At 39.2% G+C, this 26203-nt stretch overlaps 1 protein-coding gene across 1 annotated transcript in view; it reads left to right on the forward strand.

The window, feature by feature from the left end:
• The window catches only part of LOC136253623 (uncharacterized), a 123207-nt gene that overhangs the window by 30387 nt on the left and 66617 nt on the right, over positions 1-26203 (forward strand). Inside the window, exon 3 of the mRNA XM_066046289.1 lies at positions 24779-25009. Coding sequence (XP_065902361.1) covers positions 24779-25009 — 231 coding nt within the window. The remainder of the gene's footprint in view (positions 1-24778; positions 25010-26203) is intronic.

Consider the following 26203-nt stretch of genomic DNA (forward strand, 5'->3'; position numbering starts at 1 on the left):
GGACTGATGAGAGTTCTAGTTCTCAACAGAGGCCTATGACTGAGTATGCCTTCTTTAGAAATGGCCAGGAGTTTAGGAGTTGGCGAAGTCGAGTATGAAGCTGTTATAAACAGCATAAGTGAGATATTGAGTACCCAGAATAAGAAACAGATGCACACGAGGGGTATAATACTCAGACGAAGATCATGCCAAGATAGGAAAGTATGCTTGGGAGAATGGGAATGAATGCGCCCGAAAGCAATTTTTAGCAAAGTACCCAACCTTGACTGAAAGTACACTACAAAGAATCACTTAGAGTCATAATTGAAAAAAACCAAACTCTCAAGCAGTTTGTAAAATTCCATACCAACCTCAAGAATTTCCACCGATTCTATTGGAAATTGATGCAAAATTGATAAAGTTGCTGAAAGCTTTTTGAGCAAAAGGGTCTGTTGTTGATATTCATGTTGTAAGAGCAACAGTTACAGCACTCATTGAGAGTAATCCATTAAGTCTATAAAAATCCTGCAAAATTTTATTATTGTTATTATAATTATAAAAAATTTATCATGCTCTTACCAACACAGTGCATACATAGTACAAGTGAGCATGCAGTACTGTACATGCATGGAAGCTCCAGTGCTGAGTAAAATGGGGTTCGAAACAACTATTTCTTCAGAAGTCATAGTAAGCTCATATCAATATTACATTGCATTCAAATGTCTTTAAACCATCTTGTCAGTTTGTAATAAGCTTTAGTGTAATCAGCTGAGCTATGTCAACAGTGGCGTATCTAGACACTTTGGTTTGGAGCATAAAAAGGTTACAGCCTGCTGACAATGGCAGTCCTCCACCAACTATATCAAGACACACGGTAGTGTGTCGTGTGGCCCAAGAAGCCGGCATGCAACACCCATGAGTATATTGACAGGAAGAAAGAAAATGCGATTTTTGCACTTCCATAGCTTTGTGCTGCCTTATCAAAACAAGAATCTTTTTGCTGTGGACACGCCCGCCAACTTCAGTACTCCACATACCAAATATGCATGAAATCGTTTCAACCGTTCCCGAGATATGCGACTTCAAAAATTGGCTTAGTTTCTTCGTTTTTCCTTTTTTTTTTTTTTCTTCTTTTTTTCCATCTTTTCGTAACCTTACAAAACCTGCCATAAAACGCAAACTCCATATCCAATTGCCTTGAAATTTGGCGCACAGAAGGGGGGTATAAAGGTGCATCTTTGTACCAAGTTTGGCTGGAATATGATAAACAGGCAAAGAGTTATCAGCAATTATTCATGAAAAATAACACCAATATGTTGTCACATCTACAGGGTAAACTGCTTATGGGAAGAAGCTGAAAATTGGTGGGTGAATAGGTTAACTATTGAACTTCAAACCTTTTGTGGTTTGAAAGAAATGGAGCTAAAAACCACAAAGATACAATGAAAAAACCAAGCGTGTGTAACAATTATGTAATCAAGATTAGCTAATAAAAATGACTACTTGCCACACCTACCAGATAAGCCAATTGGAGTAATGCTTTGAAAATCGCTGTACAGATGAGTAATCATCTTAGAAAGGCTCTTCAATGGTGTAGAAGAATCAGACTTAAAGCCACGGAGTTATAACATGAAATCCAACTTGGTGTAGCAAATGCGAGATTGAGATACTCTAATAGAGCAGTCACCTGAAGAGAATTCAAGAGATCAGCTAGAAACAAGTAACCCATACAGAGATCAACTACAAACAAATCACCCTGTAGAGAGATCAGCTAGAAGAAGTTGCATATGTAGTCAATGTGATTATGCTATTTGTACATACCATCGTACAAATACCTTTTTTGCTATTCATATGCACCACCATACAAATAGCACAGGGTGATTTCATAACTATTCGGGGGTATACCTATGTGACTGTATGAATATCAATGGCCATCTAATAAATGGTTGGAAGAAAGTAGGTAGTTTTGATCTTTTTGTTTGATCACAAACTCCTCCAGAAGATCCTTTTGAAAGTGTTTATTCGTAGAAACAGTTGTCTCACTTGCCTTCTAAAGCTACAAATTAACAATTTGATTGATTACATGTCATTTAAAAAAATTTTCATTAAAAATGCAGCCAGTTACAAGTCTACGGGAGATAATTAATGAATTTATGCTGGTCTTGTAGTGAAAAACCTCATGAAGAATGCTTGAAAATGCCTGTTAAGGGACTGTAAATCAACAGTATAGTGGTTGGAGCATTTATTTCTTGGATGTTTTGAATATGTTTAAGGGTCCAATACAGCAGATGGAGGTAGAGAAACTGAGAAAAAAAAACAATTGCGAAGGTGTCACTGATGAGATATGCACTAGATGCTATCCCTACCAGACAGAGAAGCAACTCAGGAATACATACCAATGTTTGTTTCATAGTACTACCAACCCAGCTTGTAAACAAACCGAACTAATCTTATATCAGTGGAACATGAGCTTTGATATTGCAAAGCACATTACAGACTAAGCCTCGGGCTGAGCTACAGGCAACCACAGAACAACTCTGCTATAGGCTTGAGCCAATTAGGTTTTGTATTTTGAGCAGTGTTCAAAAATCCAGTCTATTATGCTCAAAATTATGCCTCAAACTCAAGATTATGCTTGAGAGCTGACTGTTTTATTAGAGTATATCTGTATTTCCTGACTGCTGTATTAGAGTAAGTGACTGCTCTATTAGAGTATCTCGACCTTATCATACAGTACGATAGTAGCTGTATAGTAGGGACCACAAAGGAGTAGGTGTGGCCCATGAAATAATATCACCCAAAAACCAACCTCAATTTTCACTTACGACAATGAGGCAGTATTGGTGAGGTAAGACTGAGCCCAAACAAGCTTTCAGATCGACCCGAAATGCTTTCAACAAGTTGTTACGGAATTTTTAAATTTTTTTTATTCAATGGAATTTTCTACTGACTGACTGAGTAAATAAGTAAGTAAGTAACTGACTGACTGACTGTTGCCTTCAGACAAGCGTAACTCGACAATGGCTAAGGCTACGGGCTTGATTTTTTCACTGTTCGATGTTTCTTCGGCCCAACAGGTGCCTTTTGGCATACTGCAGTACATACAATGCATTCTTCATGGACTTACCAGTGTCCTCCTTTGTGTCCCATTCATCTTTGCTGACAGGGAAAGGTGTCGATTTGGTGCGAGCACGTGATGGCTTCCCTTCGAAATGGAAATCGTCCGTATTTTTCATCGTGGCTATTTTGATTGCAGGGGTACTTTCAAACAGTTCTTGATTCGTATTGCTGTGTAACGGGTTGAACATAGCTGACAGCGAAGCGTAATGGTTACTTCACTTTTCAGACAATAATTAATAAAATTGGGATGCGGCATCATTTCTTTTGGTATGTGTAGATTGTAGAGGTTCTTCCGGGAAAGTTCTTGATTTGAAATGCTGTGTAACAGGTTGAACATTGCTGACAACAAAGCGTAATGGATACTTCACTTTTCACACGATAATTGGGGCGTGAGGTGTCATTTCAGATATGGTACGTGTGGGTTCACTGGTCATAATAAAATTATTTCCAAAAAAAAGTTAACAAACAAGTACACGAAAAAATTTAGAATTTTCAACTAGAATAGGGACCATAGCACATCAATAAAAAGTACTGAAACAGGTTGGAGTAGTCCATGATATTAAATCACAGTGAAACAATAAGAAGTGTTATATCCCTACTGTGCTCAAGGAAATGCACAGTAGTGATATAACCCTTCTTATTGTTTTACTGTGATTTAATATCATGGACTACTCCAACTTGTTTCAGTACATTTTATCGATGTGCTATGGTCCCTACTCTAGTTGAAAATTCCAATTTTTTTTGTGTACTTGTTACCATAAAGTGTGAATAATCAGTCAAGAAATAGTAAAACTAATAGCACTGCAAGGTTTTTGATATGAAATGCAGTAATAATGTGCAGTGTGTTTTTGTTATGCAGTATTTTTGGTGTGCGCATTGCACGTTTTAATTTAAAATACTGAAAATCGTCCTATTATGCTGGCGTGCTTTTGCCAGCCTATTATGCACGAAATTATACCAGCATAATTGGTGCAAGCCTACTCTGCTGTTGTTTTCCAGCAGAATGTTCAAACACTACAAAGTTGAAAAGGAGAGGTTGGTATTGGATTACACTTTCACTGTTTATCTACCTGTCCCATTGTAAAGTTGTAATAACAGTACATACTTCCGATTCTTTGTCTTACATCACAATGTGACATAACTACACTTTGTGGCTTAGTATCTTGGTATAACAACATAATTTAATTATTAAAATGGTGTTTTTGTGCATTGCATGATACAAACAGCCTATTTATTCAATAAAATGGCAAGTGAATTTTCCATTTCTAAAGTAACATCTCAGTACCAATTTTGGTGAAAATCCAATCATTCACAAAAGTTATGGCCAATTGTTTACACAAAATAAGATCAAACTTCTTACACATCTACATGATAAACCACTTTGAGAAATCAGTTGAAAATTGGTTTGTAGTTAGAGTAACCATTGTAGGAGTATACCTTTTGGTGGTTTGAAAGTCATAATTAAGACCATGAAATACAACACAAAAACAAACAGGGCATAACAATCATGCAATAAACTTAAAAAAAAAATTAAGTTGCCATGTCTACTAGGAGAACCACTTGCGGGAATGAGCTGAAAATTGCTCTATAGCTGGGTTTATCATCTTAGAATAACCTTTCGGTAGCTTGGAAGAATTCACATAGAGCACTAAGTTATACTGCAAAAGCCAACAAATGCTACATCTAGATACTCTAATAGTACAGTCATCCTTCAGTAAATAGCATGTCATACTGCAGCTATGACCATATATAGAGTTCAGCTACAAACAAGTCATCCTGTGGAAAAGGCTCAGCTACAAACAAGTCACCCTGTAGAGAGTTCAGCTATAACCTAGTCCACTTTAGAGAGTTCAGCTACATTAGAACTCATGATTGTAGTGAGTTCAGCTACAAACAATTCACCCTGGAGAGTTCAGTTACAAACAAGTCACCCAGTAGAGGAGAGTTCATGTGATAGCTGTATGCAGTAGTAACAGTAAATTTGTACAATTTTAAGTAAAAAAATAGTAAATATTATCCACAAATAAAAATCTTGTCTAGATATCTTCCTCCTTTCTGCAGTAAAGAAAAACATGACAGGTAAAAAGAAGCCCTAAAGCTGGCCATAGGTAGGCATGCGTCTATTATGCCGGCATAATTTCGGGAATAATAGGTACTGAAAAGCATTGGGGAATATTCCAGAATAATCGGATGAATTCTAAGAATAATTGGTACAAAATTATAAGTTTTTGTTGTGAAAATCTTTTAGATTTACTACCAAAACAGTGCAAGCATAAAAACGGTGAAAACAACCGAGATACTCTAATAGAGCAGTCACTTACTCTAATAGAGCAGTCAACTTCAAGTCCATAATTCTAATAGAGCAGTCACTTGTTTAAAACCCTAACAAAAATACTAATTTGGCACACATATTTGGGAATAATTTGAGAATAATAGGTGAATAAAAAAAGAAGTGCCAGAAAGAATAATAGGAAGATTTTGGAGCATAATAGACTTAAGCCTAGCCATAGGCCGACTTTGGAATATACAGTTAGTGATATCTATATCATAACAGCCAAGCTGTATAATGGTGCAGCCTAAAAAAAACCACAGTAGAAAAATATGTGAAATCAAAGGTGGCGGCTAAGAAATGGCTGTGGTGGTAGGTAAAAAGCTGTGTGGCAAAAGTTTTAATATGCCAATTCGGTGCTGAATCCTAGTGAAATTCACCCGAATTGTCGTAATTAAATTTTTTGTCATTAAGGTACCACTACAGCCATTTCTTGGCCGCCACCTTGGATTTCACATCTTTTTCACCATGGCTTTGAGGGGCCACACCCTTCTTTTACAGCTTGGCTGTTTTGATGTAGATTCTACATTCCAGACAATTATTTAAAATTGTGCAACAAATACAAACCACACTACTTTTGGGCAAATGATTTGATTTTAAACCTGCACCATGACCTGTAGCTAGCTATGGGTATATACGAGCAATGTATCTTACCTAGTTAGCTGTCTTTTCCTTCTATATGCACTGGATTATAACTTAGTTATCAGTACTTATCACCCATTATGACACTCCCATACATCATGAGATTATAATACAATACCTGTAAACATGCACTTACTTTAAAATGGCATTGAAAAAGAGATCAATGCATAAAGATTGTAGACATTCAGGTGAGTTGCTGATGTTGAACAACTACAGTGAAATATTTATAATCTGATGCTAATAGGGCAATAAATTTGACATCAAGTTGGTGGATTAGACAAGTTAACAGTTTTTGAACATTTAATTGCCTGTAAAGGTCACCAAAAGTCAAATCTTAGTTGTTTACCTATTGAAACCTAATCTTTGTCATACACACACAAACTTTTTTCCAAGTTTCATGCTAAGCAACCACCATAACTAGTGGTGTAGTCAGGATTTTTAACTCTTTAACCTGCATAATCCATAAAACTGAATTTGAAATAAAACAAATTAAAAACATACAAATCTTTTGCAACTTTATATGTCTGGTTTCATATACCATGAAGTGCATATACCTTGAAGTGTTCAGCCATTTTAACTGTTATCCTGAACATGTATCAAACGGTACGGTAGTACCTTTTAAGTAGGGATTGCAGTGAAACTTTTGCATGCCGCTCAAAATTCCGCCTGTAAAAATCACCCTAGAGACATTTTATGCAACCAAAATCACCTTTACAGATAGAACTAGTCCATATAATACATAAAACACCATCAAATGCAACCAAACAATTACAGGTGGCCGGATATAAAATTTTAAAAAATCACCAAAACTCAAATTTTAGACTCACTGCCTCACTCACTGACCACAGTCGCAAGGCTACAGACCAAACAAAGCAGCGCAGAGCCACCATTTTACGTCACAATAGCAAACTCACCAGTGGGATGTGTCTTTTGGGGTTCCAACGAGTGTAGGTCCTCTGCGCCTTGTCTCTTCTTTCATCTTCAATCAGGCTGCTTGTCTTCTTCTTCATACAACGAAACCATATCGAGGCATTAATTTTCCATATCAACACTTTCTTTAAGCAGCGTAATAGACGCCACAAAATTATTTAAGGCACTTAGACTATGCCACTGTATGGAGGTACTGTTACTAGATAGCTACCTGTATCTTCATGATAGGTCACAAGATCAAATAATAATAATCACACCCATTCTTTATTCTACGCATTGTCAATCTATTGATTGAAACCATGATGACACACCCTTTTTACGCTAGGTGACGTAGTGAGTGATATCCGCAATGACATTCTTTGATGTTGCGATTACAAAATTTGATGTCATAATTGACAAAATGGCTGTGTTAGCGTGGGAGCTTTAGAGACTTTGGCACACAGTATTCGAAATGGATATTGTCTGTAGATTTTTACACATGGAACCATGAGATAATAAAGGTAAGAAGTAGTACACGCACTGTGACAGCGAAAAATGGGTTCCAACAAGGAAAACAGACCGAAAATTTTAATTTTGCACACAAATAGGCTTATTTGTATTGCCTTATATACTATAAGCCTCACCTTCGCCCTTATTTGAATTTATAAATGCTATCATAGGGAAACACCATCTTGCCCAATACCTCCATGTACAAAGTCCCCACACAACAGCAGCCATTTTGTTTTGTGGCATCACAGATAATGCATGCTATGTCAAGAAATGTAATTGCGGATATCACTCATAGCTAGTCAGTGACTACACACTTTCTAAGTTGGAAGGCTGACTAATAATTGATCGAAATCACAATGACCATGTCCCGTTTGGGCAAGCGCACAACTTTGCAGACTGACTCGAGATACTCTAATACAGCAGTCACCCTAATAGAACAGTCACATGTTTATATATGCTTTAACAAAAATTAAACAAACTAGTATGTTAAAATTTTTAAAATGAAGTAGGGATCCAAGCGGTAAAAAGTAGTGAAACAAGAGGTGAACGATAGTAGCTATTACAGCATAGCTTGGTGGGAAATCCCTACTTTGCAATTGGACACAAAATAATTGCTATACCATGCCAAAGTAGGGATTTTCTACCGAGCTATGCTGTAATAGCTACTATCATTCACCTCTTGTTTCACTACTTTTTACTACTTGGATCCCTACTTCATTTTTAAATTTATAATTTTTAATATACTATAAATCTTTTAACATACAGCATCAAACCTACCTACTAAAGAGTGTTGAATCACTTTGTTTACTTTATGCTGATAGTGAACTGTTACTCTTCTGGTTGGTCATTTTAATGAATTGTGTGCAGGGGTGGAGGAAGTAGTTGATATGAGGGGGGGCTGGTCTGACCCAGACTTATGAAAATGATCTACATTGTCTCTGGTTTGGTAAGGTGAGACCAAAAAAAAAGGTCACAGCCAGCTGAGAATAGCTTCCCACCTCACCAGCTATGCATTTATAGCTGATAAACTACATAAAAACCTTACATAGCTTGCTACACACTGCTCTAATACTGTGAATACTTTATTAGGGTGACTGCTCTATTAGAGTATGTATCTTGATCTTTATCGCAGTTTTTATCCCCACTCCAAGAAGGATGATTTCGGCATGATATCATTCTGAGGGGGGGCTAAGCACCCCTCAGCAGACCAAGGGGGGGCTTCAGCCCCCTAGCCCCCCTGGTCATGTGATACCTATATCAGCTGAATCACCAGCTTATGATGAACACAATGGCTTTAAGAAAATTTAACTTACAGCTGGTGTTTTGTTTATTGTTATACGAATAATAACAACAAAGAGGTACAACATGAAGTTTATGGCTGATAAAGGATGGGACCAGTTGAGTAGAATGGTTGTTGTATAGTTTTTACTGCTACAATCCTTGCACTATTGAAGTTTGTTTAAGAGGCATGCATAAAATACAGTTTATCATACAGTACAATACTACTGTATAGTAGGGGTTGGTAAAAAATCATATGGTTTCATGGATTTTCATACCTTAAAAACAGCTTTGCAATAAGTTTTACCTGAAAAAGCCACCTGGAATGCATAGTACTGTACTAATGATGCTGTACCTTGGATAAATGAAGCAAAAAATTGAATGATTGATGTATAGTGAGTTTTAAAAATTTTGAGATTCACCTATATTTGTCTGTCTGTCTGTCTGCCTGCCTGCCTGCTTGCCTGCCTGCCTGCCTGCCTGCCTGCCTGCCTGCCTGCCTGCCTGCCTGCCTGCCTGCCTGCCTGCCTGCCTGCCTGCCTGCCTGCCTGCCTGCCTGCCTGCCTGCCTGCCTGCCTGCCTGCCTGCCTGCCTGCCTGCCTGCCTGCCTGCCTGCCTGCCTGCCTGCCTGCCTGCCTGCCTGCCTGCCTGCCTGCCTGCCTGCCTGCCTGCCTGCCTGCCTGCCTGCCTGCCTGCCTGCCTGCTGTAAGACCCGGTAATGCTAGGTGTACGGCTCTAGAAATTTTAGACAGCCAAGGTAATGATGGCGGATTCACAAATCTGTTGTTCTGATTATGTTCTGTCCACTGCACCATGCTGTTTGCTTTCATCATTCATTCGCTTCTTTGTTCTTCTCAAAGGATAATTAATAGTTGCAGTGCGCCCACAACCCAAACACGAGATTTTAATGAAGTGTGAATACATGTGCGTAAGATGAGGGTGAACAGGTGTAGTACCCAAGGAGTTGTCTCTAGCATTTATTAACACTGGGTAGTTGTTTTATATAGTTTTAATTACTAGTTTAGCTTTTTTTGTGAGGTAGCTAGCTAATAATGTCTTTGAGGAGCAGATCCACCTCAGGATCCAGACTTCTAAAAGCGAGGGTTCCACTCTTATAATGGTGGACTCTCCAGCAGTGTTTTACTGTATATAAAATCATCAACATTTGTGACCTAATTTTAGAAAACCGTCAATCTACACACTGTAGTACTTTTGTAATAAAACACATTCAAAAACAATAGGTAAAAAATGCAAGCCTCAGAAAAAATTATGCAAGTTTTTATCGCCTTGCTGGTCGGTGAATTGACACTCCAGTGGATAAATCCTGGGCATCATTGTGTTTCCCTATTTATAGGGAGTTCGAAAATCCTTGTTTCATCTTCACACACAGGTGGGTTTCTGAGTTACAGATGTTTGTTTACATTATGGTGACAAAAGAATTTACAACTATTTTTCTTCAATGAATTTTCCTTCCTTCCAAATCACAAAAGAATACTTTTGGCAAAAACTATACCTTGGTGGATTCACAAATGCATGGTAAATACAATGAGCAATGATTCAACTCTGTATGCTGTTGTATCAGTAAGTTATGACGGTTTATGTAAGTGCCTGCAGATTATTTTCTCGATGTCTTCTGTACATATTAATTTTTTCGCTTGTCTGGGTGTCTACTGCTGTATTTCCCACACTGTTTATCTTATGAAGCTGAAACTTAGCCAATCCATTCCTCTGTCCCTGTAGGCAACAAAGAACCAATAAAACGAATTTTGATAAATGTGCGTATATCGACAGTTTTCTAAAATTAGGTCACATTTAGGCCATTAGAAATGCAGCTGAAATCTTTAACAGTTACTGTAATAGCTTTAAATGACAAAGCGATAATTATGTTGAGAGGTGCTTATTGTGTACGAAGGTAAAAGATAGTTGCTTCAAGTGGTATTTATACTATGTGGAAAACAAAAAGAGTATAATGTAGTTAGCTAGCTAGACAAAAATGTAAACAAACTAGCTATTTATAAAATTAAAATATCCGAAAGGAAGTAGGGGTTGATATAATGTACGTGCTACAAAAAGTAAGGAAACTAGCTCAAAAATGTTACAGCTGAAATGAGAAATGATCCAGCAGTAAAAAGTAAGGAAACAAGATTAGACGACTACTTGCTAAAATGAGACACACTTTAATCCCTACTTTTGGCTAATTTGATTGTCTCATTTCAAAATGCTAGCCAAAAGTAGGGATTAAGGTGTGGCTCATTTTAGCAAGTAGTTGTCTAATCTTGTTTCCTTACTTTTTACTGCTGGATCATTTCTCATTTCAGCTGTAACCTTTTTGAGCTAGTTTCCTTACTTTTGTAGCATGTATATTATATCAACCCCTACTTCCTTTTGAAATTTTTAAATAGCTATTTATTATTACGGCTTTTTTGTGGCCAGCACTGAAGGTCTGACAGCAACATGTGCTGCAGCCTTTGGATTACCCTAACCTACCAAACAGGAACTAGAGACTTAATTAAACATTACTTAACCTATAGTAGTTAACATTAAGGTGAAACAGAAAATGGGATAAAGAAAGGGAAAAATCCCTGATGGCCACTTCATTACCTAGTCAGTAATTGACAGTTGGGGTGTGCAAATCGTCTGTTATTTTGCGGTGATTGATTTGATTGCAGAGACACTTCTCCTACTGTTCTTTGTTTGTAGCACTGTATTGTTATACAGTGCTGAACATACCTGAAAGTGAAGCATAGTGGCCACTTCACTTTCGAGTCAGTAATTTATAGCTGGGACGCACATTCAGACAAAAGCATTAACTGCAATGCCATCCTTTCTTTTGACGTGGCATGCACAGGTTCACCAATCATAATAATGTTACATTAAAGTAAATAAACAAGTATAAGGAAGAATTAGGAATTTTAAGTTCAATTAGTGATCACAGAAAAAGTGCCTACACCTGCAGATATACCTATGGACATTTAATCCCTAATTTTAGAGTAAAGTAGGAATTAAATGTCCACTAGTATATCTGCAGGAGTAGGCGACCTCCCTTATTTCCCTACTTTTTACACCAGGCACACACCCACTGTCAGCCTTCACAGATGCATGCCCACAGCCAGCCTGGTTTTGACAAAACCAGGCTTCCACACACATCCAGATTTGTGACTTCAAAGAACCATATCGCAATGTTGGAATAAGCTATCACTTTCAAATTTTGACTGGTTAGTGCACAATGCAATGAGAGAAATGTAGGAAAATTTTAGGTCAGTAGCATGCTGACTGAGCAAGTCACAAGTGGTTAAAGTCGAAGAATTGGATGTGTGTGGAAGCCTGGTTTTGTCAAATCCAGTCACAGATTTCAATGAATAAAAGCTGTTTATATATTGTGTTAAAGCTTAACTTTCTGTTTTTGTCATATTTATTGCAAGGGTGTGTGGCCAGTAAGACAAAATAGTGTAGTGGGGATAGCTTACGTGCTGTAACATGCATGTAACAACTTAAAAAAACAACGTAACAGAACTTGTAGGCTACCAGGAATGGCGTATCTTGTGGAGTTGGAAGAGGGCATGTCCCATTTGTAAATGAAGGAAAATTAAGAGTAGCCATGACGCTTTGTGTAGAGAGAAGAAAATTTGTGTATGAAAGCATGATAAACAACTATAAAACAGTTAAGAAGATACTTCTTTGTGTAATTTATGGTTTAAAGTGGTTTGCTTGAGATGCGCTTCCTTACAAATGCATGATAATGTAATTGATGAATTACAAAATACGTTAAATTTTAGTGTACTGTATGTATCATTTCAAAACAAATCAAGAATTAAATAAATAGCGTGTTGTGTGTTAACCCTTAAACCTGCATAATCCAAAAAACTGGATTTGATAAAAATAATAATTAAAAAACTAGTTGAAAACGCACAATACTTTTGCTAATTTACATAGGCGGTTACAAATAGGCATATCTCATGAAGCATTCATCCAATCGCTTAGAAAAACAGATTTTATAAATTGGCAAAGAGTAAGCTATCTAAGTGTGTATAAACTTTCAACATAAAACAAGGAACTCACCCACTACTACGTGCTGAATCATTTTGTGTTGTTTCGTCTTCGCATCGTCATTGTGCTCGTCCGACAATGACTTAATCACATGATATCTGTATATCAACTGAATCGCCATCATATGAGGAGCAACGTGATACCAAGAACAAGTTGATACGATGAAGTACAGCCGAGTTATGGCAATTTGTACATTGTTATGTGAAGAAGGAAGACAGAGAGATTGTTGTTTTATTCTTTCAAACTGAAGTGAGAAGCTCTGGATTGGATGAACGCAATGAAGTATGGACCATGTAAACCAAAATGTAATGGTGAGTAAGATGGTATTTATTGTTTTTAGATAGCTTTAACAGTTTCTGTGTTATGGATAAGGCTCAAACGAATACTGGTTTACTGTATTCGAATATTCGCTTGGCTCTAATGAAATTAGTCAAATAATCTGTGTAAGGTTTCATTGCAATTCAGTAATTAAGGTGGTCACTACCAAGAAGCCTACAAATAACCACAAAAAACTTTGTGGTTTTGTACGACTAAGAAAGAGATGCCATAATTCCCTTTCTGAAAGGATTATCACAGCGATACTGTGATAGAAAGTGATTGTAACAAAGTGATACTGTGATAGAAAGTGATTGTAACAAAGTAGTAGTACCTGGAGTAAGCCACAAATCCGTACAAAGTCTTGCGCTTATGGCGATTCACTGTGGAATTAGCACATCTTCACCAATTGTGACCGGGCCTGCGAAAGCAGGGCATGTGGGCACAAACTACACATCATCACACTACTGCTCATATCTCCGTACTGCAACAGAATATTTGCATTCTGCAACTTGTATCATAAAGCCACTTAAATGCTGACTAAGAGTGGAAAATTGCATTGCTATAGCATGATGCTATAAAAAGTTATGGGTGAGGCAAGGTTTAAAAAGTAGGCAAAAATCACGTGCCCACATGCCCTATTTTTGCAGGCCCAGTCACAATTAGTGGCTATTACTACTCTTCACTTTATCACCATAGTCCTTTCCTTTTGTTACGTTCATTAGCATCACCTTCCGCTTTGTTAATTACTGACAACTAATCACGTGTCATCATATAAATGATCACGTGCAAATAATCATTTGTTAATTTTATTAATCGGCTACAGAGCAAACGAATATTAATCCGAATATTCGGCTAATCGTTTGAGCCTTAGTTATGGACTTTAGTTTTACAAGAGATACATGCGGTCCAGTTTACTGGATTATGCTTTTCAGTGTTTGCGTTTTATAAAACAGCTGCGGGTTTAAGGGTTAAGTTAATAAATTCAAGGGATAGTATTTACTGGTTTAAAGAAGTAGCACAGCGATCAGCTTGTTTTCTATGATCCCTAATTGAACTTAAAATTCCTACTTTTTCCTTTATACTTGTACAGTGTGTAGTGAGTATAATATAATTGATAACTGGTTATCAATTGATCGGTGATGCAGTAGGGAAGTCTGTTCTGTTACTATTGAGGCTGCCATTACAATGAGCTCTACTAGTCAAATGAGACTGCAGGTAAAAATAAGCAGGTATACATGGGCTAGAAACAATATAGACATAAAACAACTAGCTTTACAGACCATTCTATCAGACTTGCTCATGATTTGGCATAATGCTAAATACAGCTTTACTCACCAATCAATTGAGTCTACCCTTGAATTTAGAAAACAGCATGAGTGAGAACGACATAAAAGCAGTACCATTGTATTGTGATCTGGTTACTGATCCGGGTCCTATGCAAGAATTAACTACCACTAATACATTCTCTGGTAATGCACTGCAAAGCTGTCCACTCATGCTACAAAACAATTGATTACTAGTTATCTGAAAAGGTGTAGAATGTTAAACAATGTGTTCTTTGTTACTTTTCTGCTTCAAACATATCCTATCACCATGTTTCCATTAGCGTGTTTAATTACATGTTATATTATTTGAGTTCAGTCTTATTTTATAATTTAATGGTACAATATACAATTACTACTAACAGTGTGGGACTTTCTGTGTTTGTTATGTAAACGTTTGGGAATGTGACGCTCGTACGACAGTCAATCAACTACTAACAGTGTGGGACTTTCCATGTTCATTATGTAAATGTTTGGGAACGTGATGGTCATACCATGGTCCATTATATACTGCCAGTGTGGGGGTCACTCAGGCTCAAATTAAACTAATTACACAGCATGCTATAGCTTTGTTTCTCACCTTTCTCTGTAATAATACATGCTGTACAGTAAAATTAAACATATTTTGTAATTTGGCAATTATTTTGTAATTCATCAATTATGTTGCTATGCATCATTATGGAAACATAACTCGAGCAAACTACTAAATTATGCACAGAAGTATCTTCTTAGCTGTTTGACTATCATGTTTTCATTTTCTCTACACAAAGCCTTGTGGCTGCTCTTAATTTTTGTTTGTGTACAAAGGGGATTTAATTCTAGCAGATACGCAGTTCACCAGGCCTATTACATTGTTTTTTCAGTTGTTATATGCCTGTTACAGCATGTAGGCTAGCTCCAAGTGGACTGTTCAACTGATTTCATTACCAACCACACGCTAAACACCATGAAAACAGAAAGTTGGGCTATAATACAATATGTAAACAGCCTTTATTCATTGAGAGAAGGTTTATTTTCTGCAGCTCAAAGCCTATTTGCTCACTTGCTACACAGACACACAGACACACGGTTAGTACCAAACCAATGTAAACCAGGCATGCATCCACAGCCAGCCTGGGTGTGCGCCTAAGTGTGTTTGTATACATGTATGTATGTTTGTCTTTCCACACCCATTAGAGCTAACTTTGTACACTAAAAGCTACATATCCCATAGAGAAATTATGTAAGACTATATATCTGATAGGCAAACCAGAGGGGAGACTTTTGTGTGTAATCTGTAGTTTAAAGCAGTTGCGCTGTCTTAGCAGTGCATAGCAACATAATTAGAAAAGAAAAAATCGAATTACTATAACTAAACTTATCAATATGGTAAAATAAAATCTAATTAGCTGAATAAAGCAGATTCATATATGTGACCCACCAAGTGAAAACCGGCTGTTTTTGCAAAATTATATTTTGTTTAATGTCGGTTATTAATAGGTACAACCAGGGCCGCCCACGGGGGGGGGGGCAACTGGGGCATTTTGCCCCGGGCCCCAGCCTGAAAGGGGCCCCAGGAGGCCCCATGAAGGGCCCCCTGAATACCTGTTTAAAAGATCGATATACTCTAATAGAGCAGTCAGATCTAAATACTCTAATAGAGCAGTCACAGTATTCTTCAGAGGAGCAGCGTAGCAAGCTTATAGATAAGGAGATATGGTTGGTGATGGGTAGTTATTGTCATTGCCAGCAGGTTGTGACCTTTTTTTTTTTTTTTTTGGTCTTCACCTTACAACTTGGGTCAAGGGCCCCACTTTAACTCTTTGCCCAGGGCCCCTTAATTTCTCTGGGCGGCCCTGGGTACAACAGTGAACAGTCTATAATATTGTGGAGGTAAGCCCCCGACTCAGCTGTTTAATATTCAATAACAAGCCTAAGAAAGTATCTGCAGGGATCCTCCATCACATGATCAACTAGCTGGGATCTTAATTTTCATAGGATATGTTGCCTGGGGATAATTTAGAGCCCCTGGACTCTAACCACCCAAAGGAACTGGTTCCTCCCCCAAACAACTAATACATATTATTTTACTTCTTCCCTCAATAATACAACTCAGTTAGTATAAACAACAAAGGTTCCCAAAGGAGAACTTAACATGCAGTAGCCTTGGTACATAATATCATAGGCAGATATGAGGGGGGCTAAGGGGTGCTGTGCCCCCCTGGCCCCCCTTGGACCTATAATACTATATTGATACCAGAAACTAGAATCATGCATTTACACTGTATTCAGAAGTATAGAAAACCAATGGGCAAATAGAAGACAACAGTTTAAATGTACAGTATAGCTAAACTGTACACCTGTACATTGTAAAGAAAGTAGGGCAATAAATTCTGAATTTTGTTCCGAGATTGAGATACTCTAATAGAGCAGTCACTACTCTAATAGAACAGTCACAACTCTAATTCATCGATTTATAATTTTACAAATCATAACAAAACTAGCTACTCCTTATTTTGATTTAGTATACACTTTACCATCAAACAGGTTTATCTCAGATAGACTAACCAATCTTTTTATGCATTACAAAGCATACACTTTGTTAGCTAAGTGTTATCAAAAATTCTCTCAAATTCAATCCTAGGAGGTCTAATTTTCTCCAACTACAGTCTAAAACTGTATGTCCATCATTCATCCAGCTATATGCTGAATAAAGTTATGCAAATGAATATAACTTGTGTACTAGAATTCCATTCTTATCCTCTTAGTGGAATAAACACTGTTGTGCACTAAAACTTCTTGCTCCCCCTTGGCCCCCCCTGACAGTGTCTCCTAGATCCGCCTATGCATAATATTATATATATGTTGAAGCAATAGTGTGCTAACATTAGGAGTTTGCTAAAATCCTGGAGAACTGAGCCAATTCTTCTTGTGACATCTGGATGTACTGAAGGAAAGCGTCACTGTTCCAGCACCCAAGTTTGTGGGTGAGAGAGTCTTCTATACCACACCTAGCTGCAGTAGTTGCGGCACCGATCCTGAAGCTGTGCCCGGCAAAATCCATGTGAGTTAGTCCGCATGCTTGGAGAACTTGCCAGATTTCCTGTGTGAATTTAGTTTTAGTTAGCCTTTGGCCTGATGTATACTTGAAAGAAGGGTCCTGGATCTGATCCTCGGGTTGCCATGTATGAAAGGATGGCAGTTACTGGGCACAGCAATCCATCAGTTCTTCCTATAAACACTTTAGCACCTTTACCAGTTTGATCTGTCTTTGACCTCTTCAGTATCACCTGCAACAGCTTTGGGGACAGACTATTATCAATTGTTACATCACCCCAACTCAGGTGAGTAGTGGAATCATATGCAGCAGAGGATGGTATAGTGATTTCTCCAGAATGGAAGAAACCAAAGAAACACATAGTTACTGCTGCCCACAGCATTCTGGTGTCTAGGTTTGTGGATAAGTGTGAGGACCAATGACTCTGTATCTTGCGTAAGATGCTTGGAGTAATTGGAAGTCTGATCTTCTTGGAAACTAGGGCACGATGGGAGAATGTTCGCTGAACGCATGTTTGTACCAGACGCAGATGGGACAGTGATGAGAAAGCTCTAGGCTCAGGAAGACCTAGGGTGATTTGAATATGCCTGATACCTGTTAAATATGTTTTGACTGTTTGTGGTAAGAGATTCTGACAGAAGGTAAACCACAAAATAACATAAAATTGCTTCTGATACAGGGAAGGGGGTAAGAATTCCATATGTAGTACAAAAAATGTTAAATTTCTTCATGGTAGACTAGTAGGTTTTTTGAGTGGAATCTGCTAGTCCCTTTGAACAAAAGTATTGAACTGCTGCATCCAGGTGGGAGATGTACAGTTGGGGTCCATGTGAAGCAGCCACTGTAGCAAAGAAAGAGGAACATGTGATGGATGAGGGGCAGCTGATTGCATTTCTGATAAGAATGCATGCAAACGATTATGGGACAAATGATCTGCCAGGCTATTATGTTTACCTGGAATGTGTACTGCATGCAGTTGAAATTGAAAGTGAGCTTCTACAAAGAACAAACAGCAGAGCATCTACATCATGTGATCATCCACTGTGTACCTACTGTTTAGAATGGCTACAACAGCTGCATTGTCGCAGTGAGCAGTAATTCTTGCCCCTTTCCATTGCTTTCCCCAGATAACTGTGCCAATCAGGATGGGGATCAGTTCCTTCACAGCAATTTTTATGACATAACTATCCTGCTTCCACTGCAGCTGGAACCATTGATCATAGTGCCAAGCCCCACATCCCCATGACCCTGAGGCATCAGAAGTCATCTCCAGCCTCTTTGAACCCAGGTGAATAACAAGAGCTGAGCCATTCCATCTGCGAGCAAATGTTTTCCACCACATTGTGTCTGACCGGAAGTTCTTGTTAAGCCTTAGGTGGTGATTAGGGTTCTTTGGTCTATTGAGCAGAGCTATCGCATGATGTAGGAAGGAGTGACCTGGGCGTATGACTTTACAAGCATGCTCGAGCACTCCAACAAGAGATTCCATATCTTTACGAAAGCAATCTGTCTTGTCCTCCCATTCCTGCAGGGTGGCAAGCAACCGTTGTAGCTTATCCTCAGGGAGCCTCATATCTTTATAGTGTCAATGACAATTCCCAGAAACACTATTACTGGGGTTGGGCCATCCCGTTTTCTGGAGCTAGTGGGACACCAAGTTCACTGCATACCTTTTTTAAAGTCCCCAGGTAGCATGAGCAAACCTCGCTGTCTGGGGGACCTACCACGATGAAGTCATCCAGGTAGTGGTAGATATGGTCTACCCCCTCCTTAGCTACACACCACTCTAGAACATTGGCTAGTGCATTAAAGATCTTGGAAGCTGATCGTAGCCCAAAAGGTAGTTTGGCGTCTACATATATGTGGTCTCTCCACTTTACGCCAAGATATTGGTGGTCTGCTGGCCAGATGGGAACTAGGTGATAAGCAGCTTTTATGTCGATCTTGGCAAGTAGGGTTCCCGGGCCAAGAGCAATGGCATCTCTGGCTACCTTGTCTAGTGTAATATAAGAGAGAGAGCAGAGGCTGGTACTAATTACATCATCAGCACTCTCATTTTTAGGGAAGGAGAGGTCTGTTATGACCCTCCATTTACCTAGCTGATGTTTTTTTGGTGTCAATCCTATTCTATTTATGTGTACAATTGGAGCATTTGACTGGGTGAATGAGCCAAGGATGTTGCCATTTTTTGTTTCCTCCTGCAGATAAGTATCAATAACTGTGGGGTGCTTTCTTGCTGATGCCATGTTATTCTTTGCACCCTCAAAAGAAGCAAGGGAATTTACTCCGATGCCAAAGCCATGTTCAATACCCTTTAGAATATATCTCACAAAATTCTTGTCTGGGTGGTGCACTAGCTTAGACTGCCATGTTGAGAGGAGATTGGATCAATGTTAGGTGGCTGTCTGTTTCCCTTGGCCTTTTTTAGGCATCCAGCCTCATCAAATCTTGGATGTACTGATAGGAGCCATCAATACCTACCTGTAGGGTGAATTAGTACATGCAAAAAACTCATCTAGGTAATTATATAACATGTCCTACATGTTCATACATCATAATTATAATAATAAATTCAAGCATACATGGTAGCACAAATTAAAGTGGTTTAAGGCTGCACCCCTGAAAGGGGTGGGTGATCATGTTGATAGGCGGACATACAAAAACCATACTAAAACCTATTTAAAATCATACAACATTCTAAAAAATCGTATAGTGAGTCAAAATAACACTTTGTTCTTGCGTCCTTTGGTTCACCGTCTGGAGTACAGTTTAGGGCGTTTGTCCTGGTGAGAGTCTCTTGGACACCTTGAATGGAGATGTGCACCCCAACATACAGCACACTTGTGGGTGAACTTGCATGGGACAAAGTAGCACTTATCCCTGGACATGTGATTGTATAATTCATAGATGGGGATCCTGCGATTATCGCCTACCTTAGCTGGGATGATACTGCTAGCAGATTTGTGCTCAGCGAAGGGGCAAGGCTCTGATGAGGCATGCTCCAGCATACACTGACTGCATCGTGTTGAGGCCTTGGCTCTTCCTATGAATGTTTCATTGTACAAGTTGAATTCAACTTGTCCCCAGTCGACAGATTTAGTAATGGCAGCTTGGCGCCAACAGCAGACATCATAGATGATCCAGCTGTCACCCACGTGCCTTCTGTGGGCCTGTACAGTTGTCTTCTGGTAGGCCGTGAATATCCCTATCTTGTGGGGGTACTTTGTTCCAAGGATTGCCACCAGGGACGCGTAGCAGTACAACCACATCATTATATCTCTGATTGGTCCTTTTCGTTGATGTGGTCTCTGGTGACAACAGCTGGACTCCCCATCCTCAGATTAGTTGGGGCCAGGTCTGCGAGTTCAATAAACTCGAAGTCCAGGATTTTCTTAACCAGTTTAGCCGGAAGGGCTGTGATTGGCAGGGAAGACAGTTCCTGGGGGAGCAGGGGTTGAGTGACTTGAAGAGGTGGGAGCACTGGTAGGACTGGTAATCCAGAGTTTGAACTGGCTGTTGAAAAAGTTGGAATGTGGCTAGCACTCCTGTTGATGGTATACCTGTGGACAATACATGCTACTTAAGTGGGGATAATTAAGTTCTCTTAATAACACTGGTTAACAGTATGTGTTAAGGCCATATATTGGTTAGTATTAGATAGAATTAGTTCCTTTTATAACACAACAACCCCTTTTGGGAGTGTGTAACAGGGGCAAAGACTTTATTATTATTTTTTAAATTTATTTATTTTTAGGGCAGGCTTGCAATATAATAGTGAAGTTACATGGGCCTAACACCAGTGACACTGACATGACTGCAGTAAAACACATGGTTCTGTTGATTCGGCACCCAACATCGCCTAATACGGGTACAAGTGCAGGCATGTTAAGGGAATAGCTATGCAGCACTATCTACCCAGAAGCACTGACTTAACGACCAACCTACTGTTGAAGAGCCACCAATCCAGTACTAGAGTAATAGTTGGGCTAGCCCAATGGTAGTCATATTGGGAACATTACAGGTTTTTCTTTTAAAAATAACTAATTAATTATTATTTTTTAGAGGTACTGGCACAGTGTGCTCACTACCAAAGGGAATGCCAGCCAAACACAACACTTGGGGTAGCAACACCCACTGCTATAGCAATATTTTAGTGCCATCCTTCAGGGGGGGGTGGTAGCAGCAAATACACTGGAGTAGCACTGGTAACAAACAACCCGCTGACATAGCAATATGGCAGTGTTGGTCTTGGAGGGGAGGAGGGGTAGCACCAGCAATGGAGTAGCACCAGCAACAACAATCTGCCAATATGGCTGTGGTAGCACCAGCAGCAATGAACTCACTTGGAGTAGCAGCGGCAACAACAACCCGCTGTCATAGTGATACAGCAGTACCTCTCCATGAAGGGGTGGCAATAGCAGCAGCAGGCAATAATAACCCACTAACCATAGCAATATGGCAGTGCCTGTCTGTGAAAGGAGTGGCTGTAGCAGCAGCAACACACTGTATTGGAGTAGTGGCAGCAACCACAACCCACTACCATAGCAATATGGAAGCCTGTCCATGAAAGGAATGGCAGTAGCAGCAGCAACAAATTGTATTGGAGTAGCAGCAGCAACAACCACCCACTAACCATCACAATATGGTAGTGCCTTTCTGTGAAAAGGAGTGGCAGTAGCAGCAGCAGCAACAAACCGTATTGGAGTAGCAGCGGCAACTACCATAGCAATATGGAAGAGCCTGTCCATGAAAGGAATGGCAGTAGCAGCAGCAACAAACTGTATTGGAGTAGCAATGGCAACTACCATAGCAATATGGAAGAGCCTGTCCATGAAAGGAATGGCAATAGCAGCAGCAACAAACTGTATTGGAGTAGCAGCGGCAACAACAACCCACTAACCATAGCAATATGGCAGTGCCTGTTCAGACAGGAGTAACAGTAGCAGCAGTAACAAAACTCACTTGAATTAGGAGACAGAGCACGCTTGCTACAGCTGTACCATAGCATTATCCTGTGCAGCAATAACAAGGCAACTGGCTTACACTACTATAGCAACATGAGAGCCATTGTGGAGGCAATGGTGGTAACACTGCAGGGGGACTGCTGCGATTGAGTGGGTCTTCCTTGGTAACACTCTGTGGTAAGCTAGAGGGGGAAATAGATAGACACAGTGTTGTGAGTGGTATGTGAGGCAGCACCTGACCCAGTCTAGGATAGAGATGCAGCAGACTGTAGCACCCACAACATCTACTAAACTCCATGTTAAACGGCAGCCATGTAGAGTTAGGAGCAGCATCCCTATCAGTCAGGTATGAAGGAAAAATTGGTACATGGAGCATGGTACCAGCATAGCATGGGCGCAGAACTAAGCACTAGGTTTCTGAAAAAGACATTGCCAACAGCAGCTACAGGGAGCAGGAACATGGTACAACAAAGAACTACAAAGTGGAATGCCAGTATGACCAAACAAAAACTACAAGGGGTGGGGGAATGGTATGAAAAACAGCTACAGGGTGGGGTGGAATCCCTGGAATGCCAAAAAACAGCAACTACAGGGTGGTGTCCAGTATGACATACAACAACTATACTGACACAGGGATGGGTCCTGCTGACGTGGCAGGTACTGCAGGCACTCTCTGCGAGGTATTTGAAAGGCACTGAGCACCAAATGGGGAAGAATTGACTGCTAAGAACATATGCCTACACGCCTTCTGCGATCTTTTGGGTCTGGGAGCCAGTGCGCTGTGCTTTCTAAGCCATCTCTTCTCTAGCACACTAGATCGAGAAAGTGAGCCAAGTACAAAATATACTGGAATGTAGGACCAAGAATAAAAAAGGCGGCTGGCTTTTGCCACCACTCCATGGTTACTAGCTGTCGAGGCACAATACTTAGCTAAGCTTAAGCAGGCTGCCCTAGCATGCAAGGCCGGGGGCCCGTGCAGCACAAAGTTAAATATGTGTAATCTAGATACTTACATATACATGTACAATAGGAGTGGTATAGCAACTATGACAAAATACGAACAAGCTATATAACTATGACTAAACTTTTTTACTAGATACGTAGTTAGATAGCACCTTACCAGTTGTTGCTGCTGACGTCGTAGAAGTCCCAGTCGTCATAAGAATAGGTGCGTTGGTGGAAGCTGTAGGAATAGAAGGGCCTACTGAGCTTGTCGCCGCAATCTGGTTTGCCACCAGCTGCTCAATCCACTCCTGTTCCTCCGAGGAGAATGCGGGGGGATCCTGGTTCCCTTCCGGTGGTGGGTTGTCGTGCTCAGCCATTGCTACTGATACACAGAACTATTACTTAGACAAACTTTCAGCAAATTTCACTCTGGTTGCAGCTACATGAAGCTATGCAGAGTACACCTCTTCAAGTGTAGTATTTATAGTACTAGTCATATGAGTTACTTCCGTTATTGACATCATATCCTCCAGTGCCATATTATTCCATCCAATTATGGCATGCTGGGGCTCCCTCCATTAACTTTGTTTAATATATCATTAAACTGTATCATAAAACTGTATTAAATACACTGGGTAAAAATACGCATGCTACATGAAAAATTTATGCATGCTTTAATTGCATTGTACGCACTGAAATTTAACTCAAATTAATAAAACCTATATACCACTGGATTCACCTGTTTATGGAGAGTAAGCAAATCATAGTTATGTGTCTGCACAGCAAAGGATATGTGAGTTATGGGTGTTTATTTACGATGCAGTAAAAACAACGCTCACCGTCACCATTTCTTAGTTGAAATGGCCCTCTTCTTGGTCAACACAGAGGAGTGCAGGGAAAGCACTATACTTTGATTGATTTGCCAGTTCATGGTGCACAGATTGAGCCAAGTCCCATCTTCGTAGTTTGTTTTAATCGTGAGTTATGATCGATTATCTAAGCGTATTTAATTTATTCCCGTATTGTTGCTGTACAAATCGAGTTTATCACTGTTCCAACTGTCAAGCACTATAACTCCTAGATCATTCATCATAAAAGACTGAAACTTTGGCTGTCTTCTCTTTTGTAACTACAGATTACAGAGATGTAATAAAATAGAATTCAAGGAATGTGTAAAAACGGCCGGTTTTTGCTCAGCTGGTCACATATAGTCACTTCCAGAATTAGGGTAATGTGGAATAATTGAAGTCTTGATGTACCACACTTGTTAAAATTCTACACAACATGTTAGATATAAGTTGTGTTTGCATGTATTGGTATTGGTTATATGTAGGTATATATGTGTAATCATTGATTGATGTGTACTTTAATATTTTAGGTGGTGATAATGAAACCAGTAGAAAATTTTTAGCCCATCTCAAGGATGCATACAAGAGTTGTACTGAATCTAGCAGTGATGCTGTTACAGTAAGCAGTCTTGCCAATGAGTTCATGAAAACTCATTCTGAAGCAGACTACAAGAAGTTTTTAAAGGGAAGAAAGTTAAAGGCTGTTCTTACACAAAGTAGTGATTTTTTTGTTGAAGGAATCCGTGTTACAATTTGTACAGGTAATATATTTAGAACAGTGAAAGTGAATAATTATATTGTACAATGTTGACTTATTAACGTCCATAGCCACCGTATGATGACATTCCATTATAATTTTGCTACAAACTGTTTTGTGCATTTCATAGCAAGATGCACTAGTGCAAACACAGATGTGCCTATAGATCGGTCGCATGTGACATAACAGTTGCGGCATTCAACTGGAATGTGTGGCATTTGTACAGCAAGATGCTGGGAAAATTTCATGTTTCATTGTCCTGCTATTGTAGAATGACTAAAAGTCAAGCTATATACGTCGGTGTTGATAATTGTCTGCTATCAGGCACTAACATACTAGAGTAGTGAGAGCATAGCCAGTCTACTTTCTGAATACATTATGAAAATAGCATTTATTTTGTCCATGCAATTTCAAAACAGGTCCACCCTAAGTTGGTATGGCAAGGCAAAATTTCTTCATAAGATTAATACAATGGTAAAAGTGAATAGGCATCTGATTTTGTGATCGTACCAGAATTTTATCATAAATTCACCAGCTATGCTCTTATCCTTCTTGTATATAAATACTTTATGATAGGTGAGTGTAACACTGTAGTGGTTAAGTTTAGCTATCCATACTTGCATTGTGGCAGTAGAATGGAATGAGGTAAATGTACCTAACTCCAGACAGTTTTTGTATTTGGTACTCTATCTCAACTATGCAAGTAAAACCTTAAAATATGGTGATAAAGCCTGTGCATCAGTCCTGTATGTTTCATCAAAATGCCTCCATCTGTCAAGGAGCTATGCTCCAAATTCAACTATGTGTAAATTTCGTGCATGCTCCTAACTCCAGACACTTGTTTATTACACCTGAAACAGCACTTATGAAGTTGATTTTGAATTTTAAACACAACCACGCTAAACTTGCATCCATTGTCCACTTCATTTTGAGAGTCATGGTACTTTGCATTGACAAGTTAAGGATATTTCAAATCAAGGTGTATTTCTGCAAAATAATTATGCAGTTTCAGTGAGACTAGCTCTACAAAATCATCCATAGCAAGTGTTTGGCTGATTGTAAGCAAACAAAATTTGGTACAGTGTAAGTCAGTTGTCCCTGTGCGCTGTTTTAAAATCAGCCAGTAGCTCTTTGAGTTTGAGAAGAGCACAGAATATTTGATAAATTTGTCACATATGGTGATAAATAATCACCTCAT

Source organism: Dysidea avara, chromosome 4, assembly GCF_963678975.1.
Source record: "Dysidea avara chromosome 4, odDysAvar1.4, whole genome shotgun sequence".
In the NCBI taxonomy this organism is placed as follows: Eukaryota; Metazoa; Porifera; class Demospongiae; order Dictyoceratida; family Dysideidae; genus Dysidea; species Dysidea avara.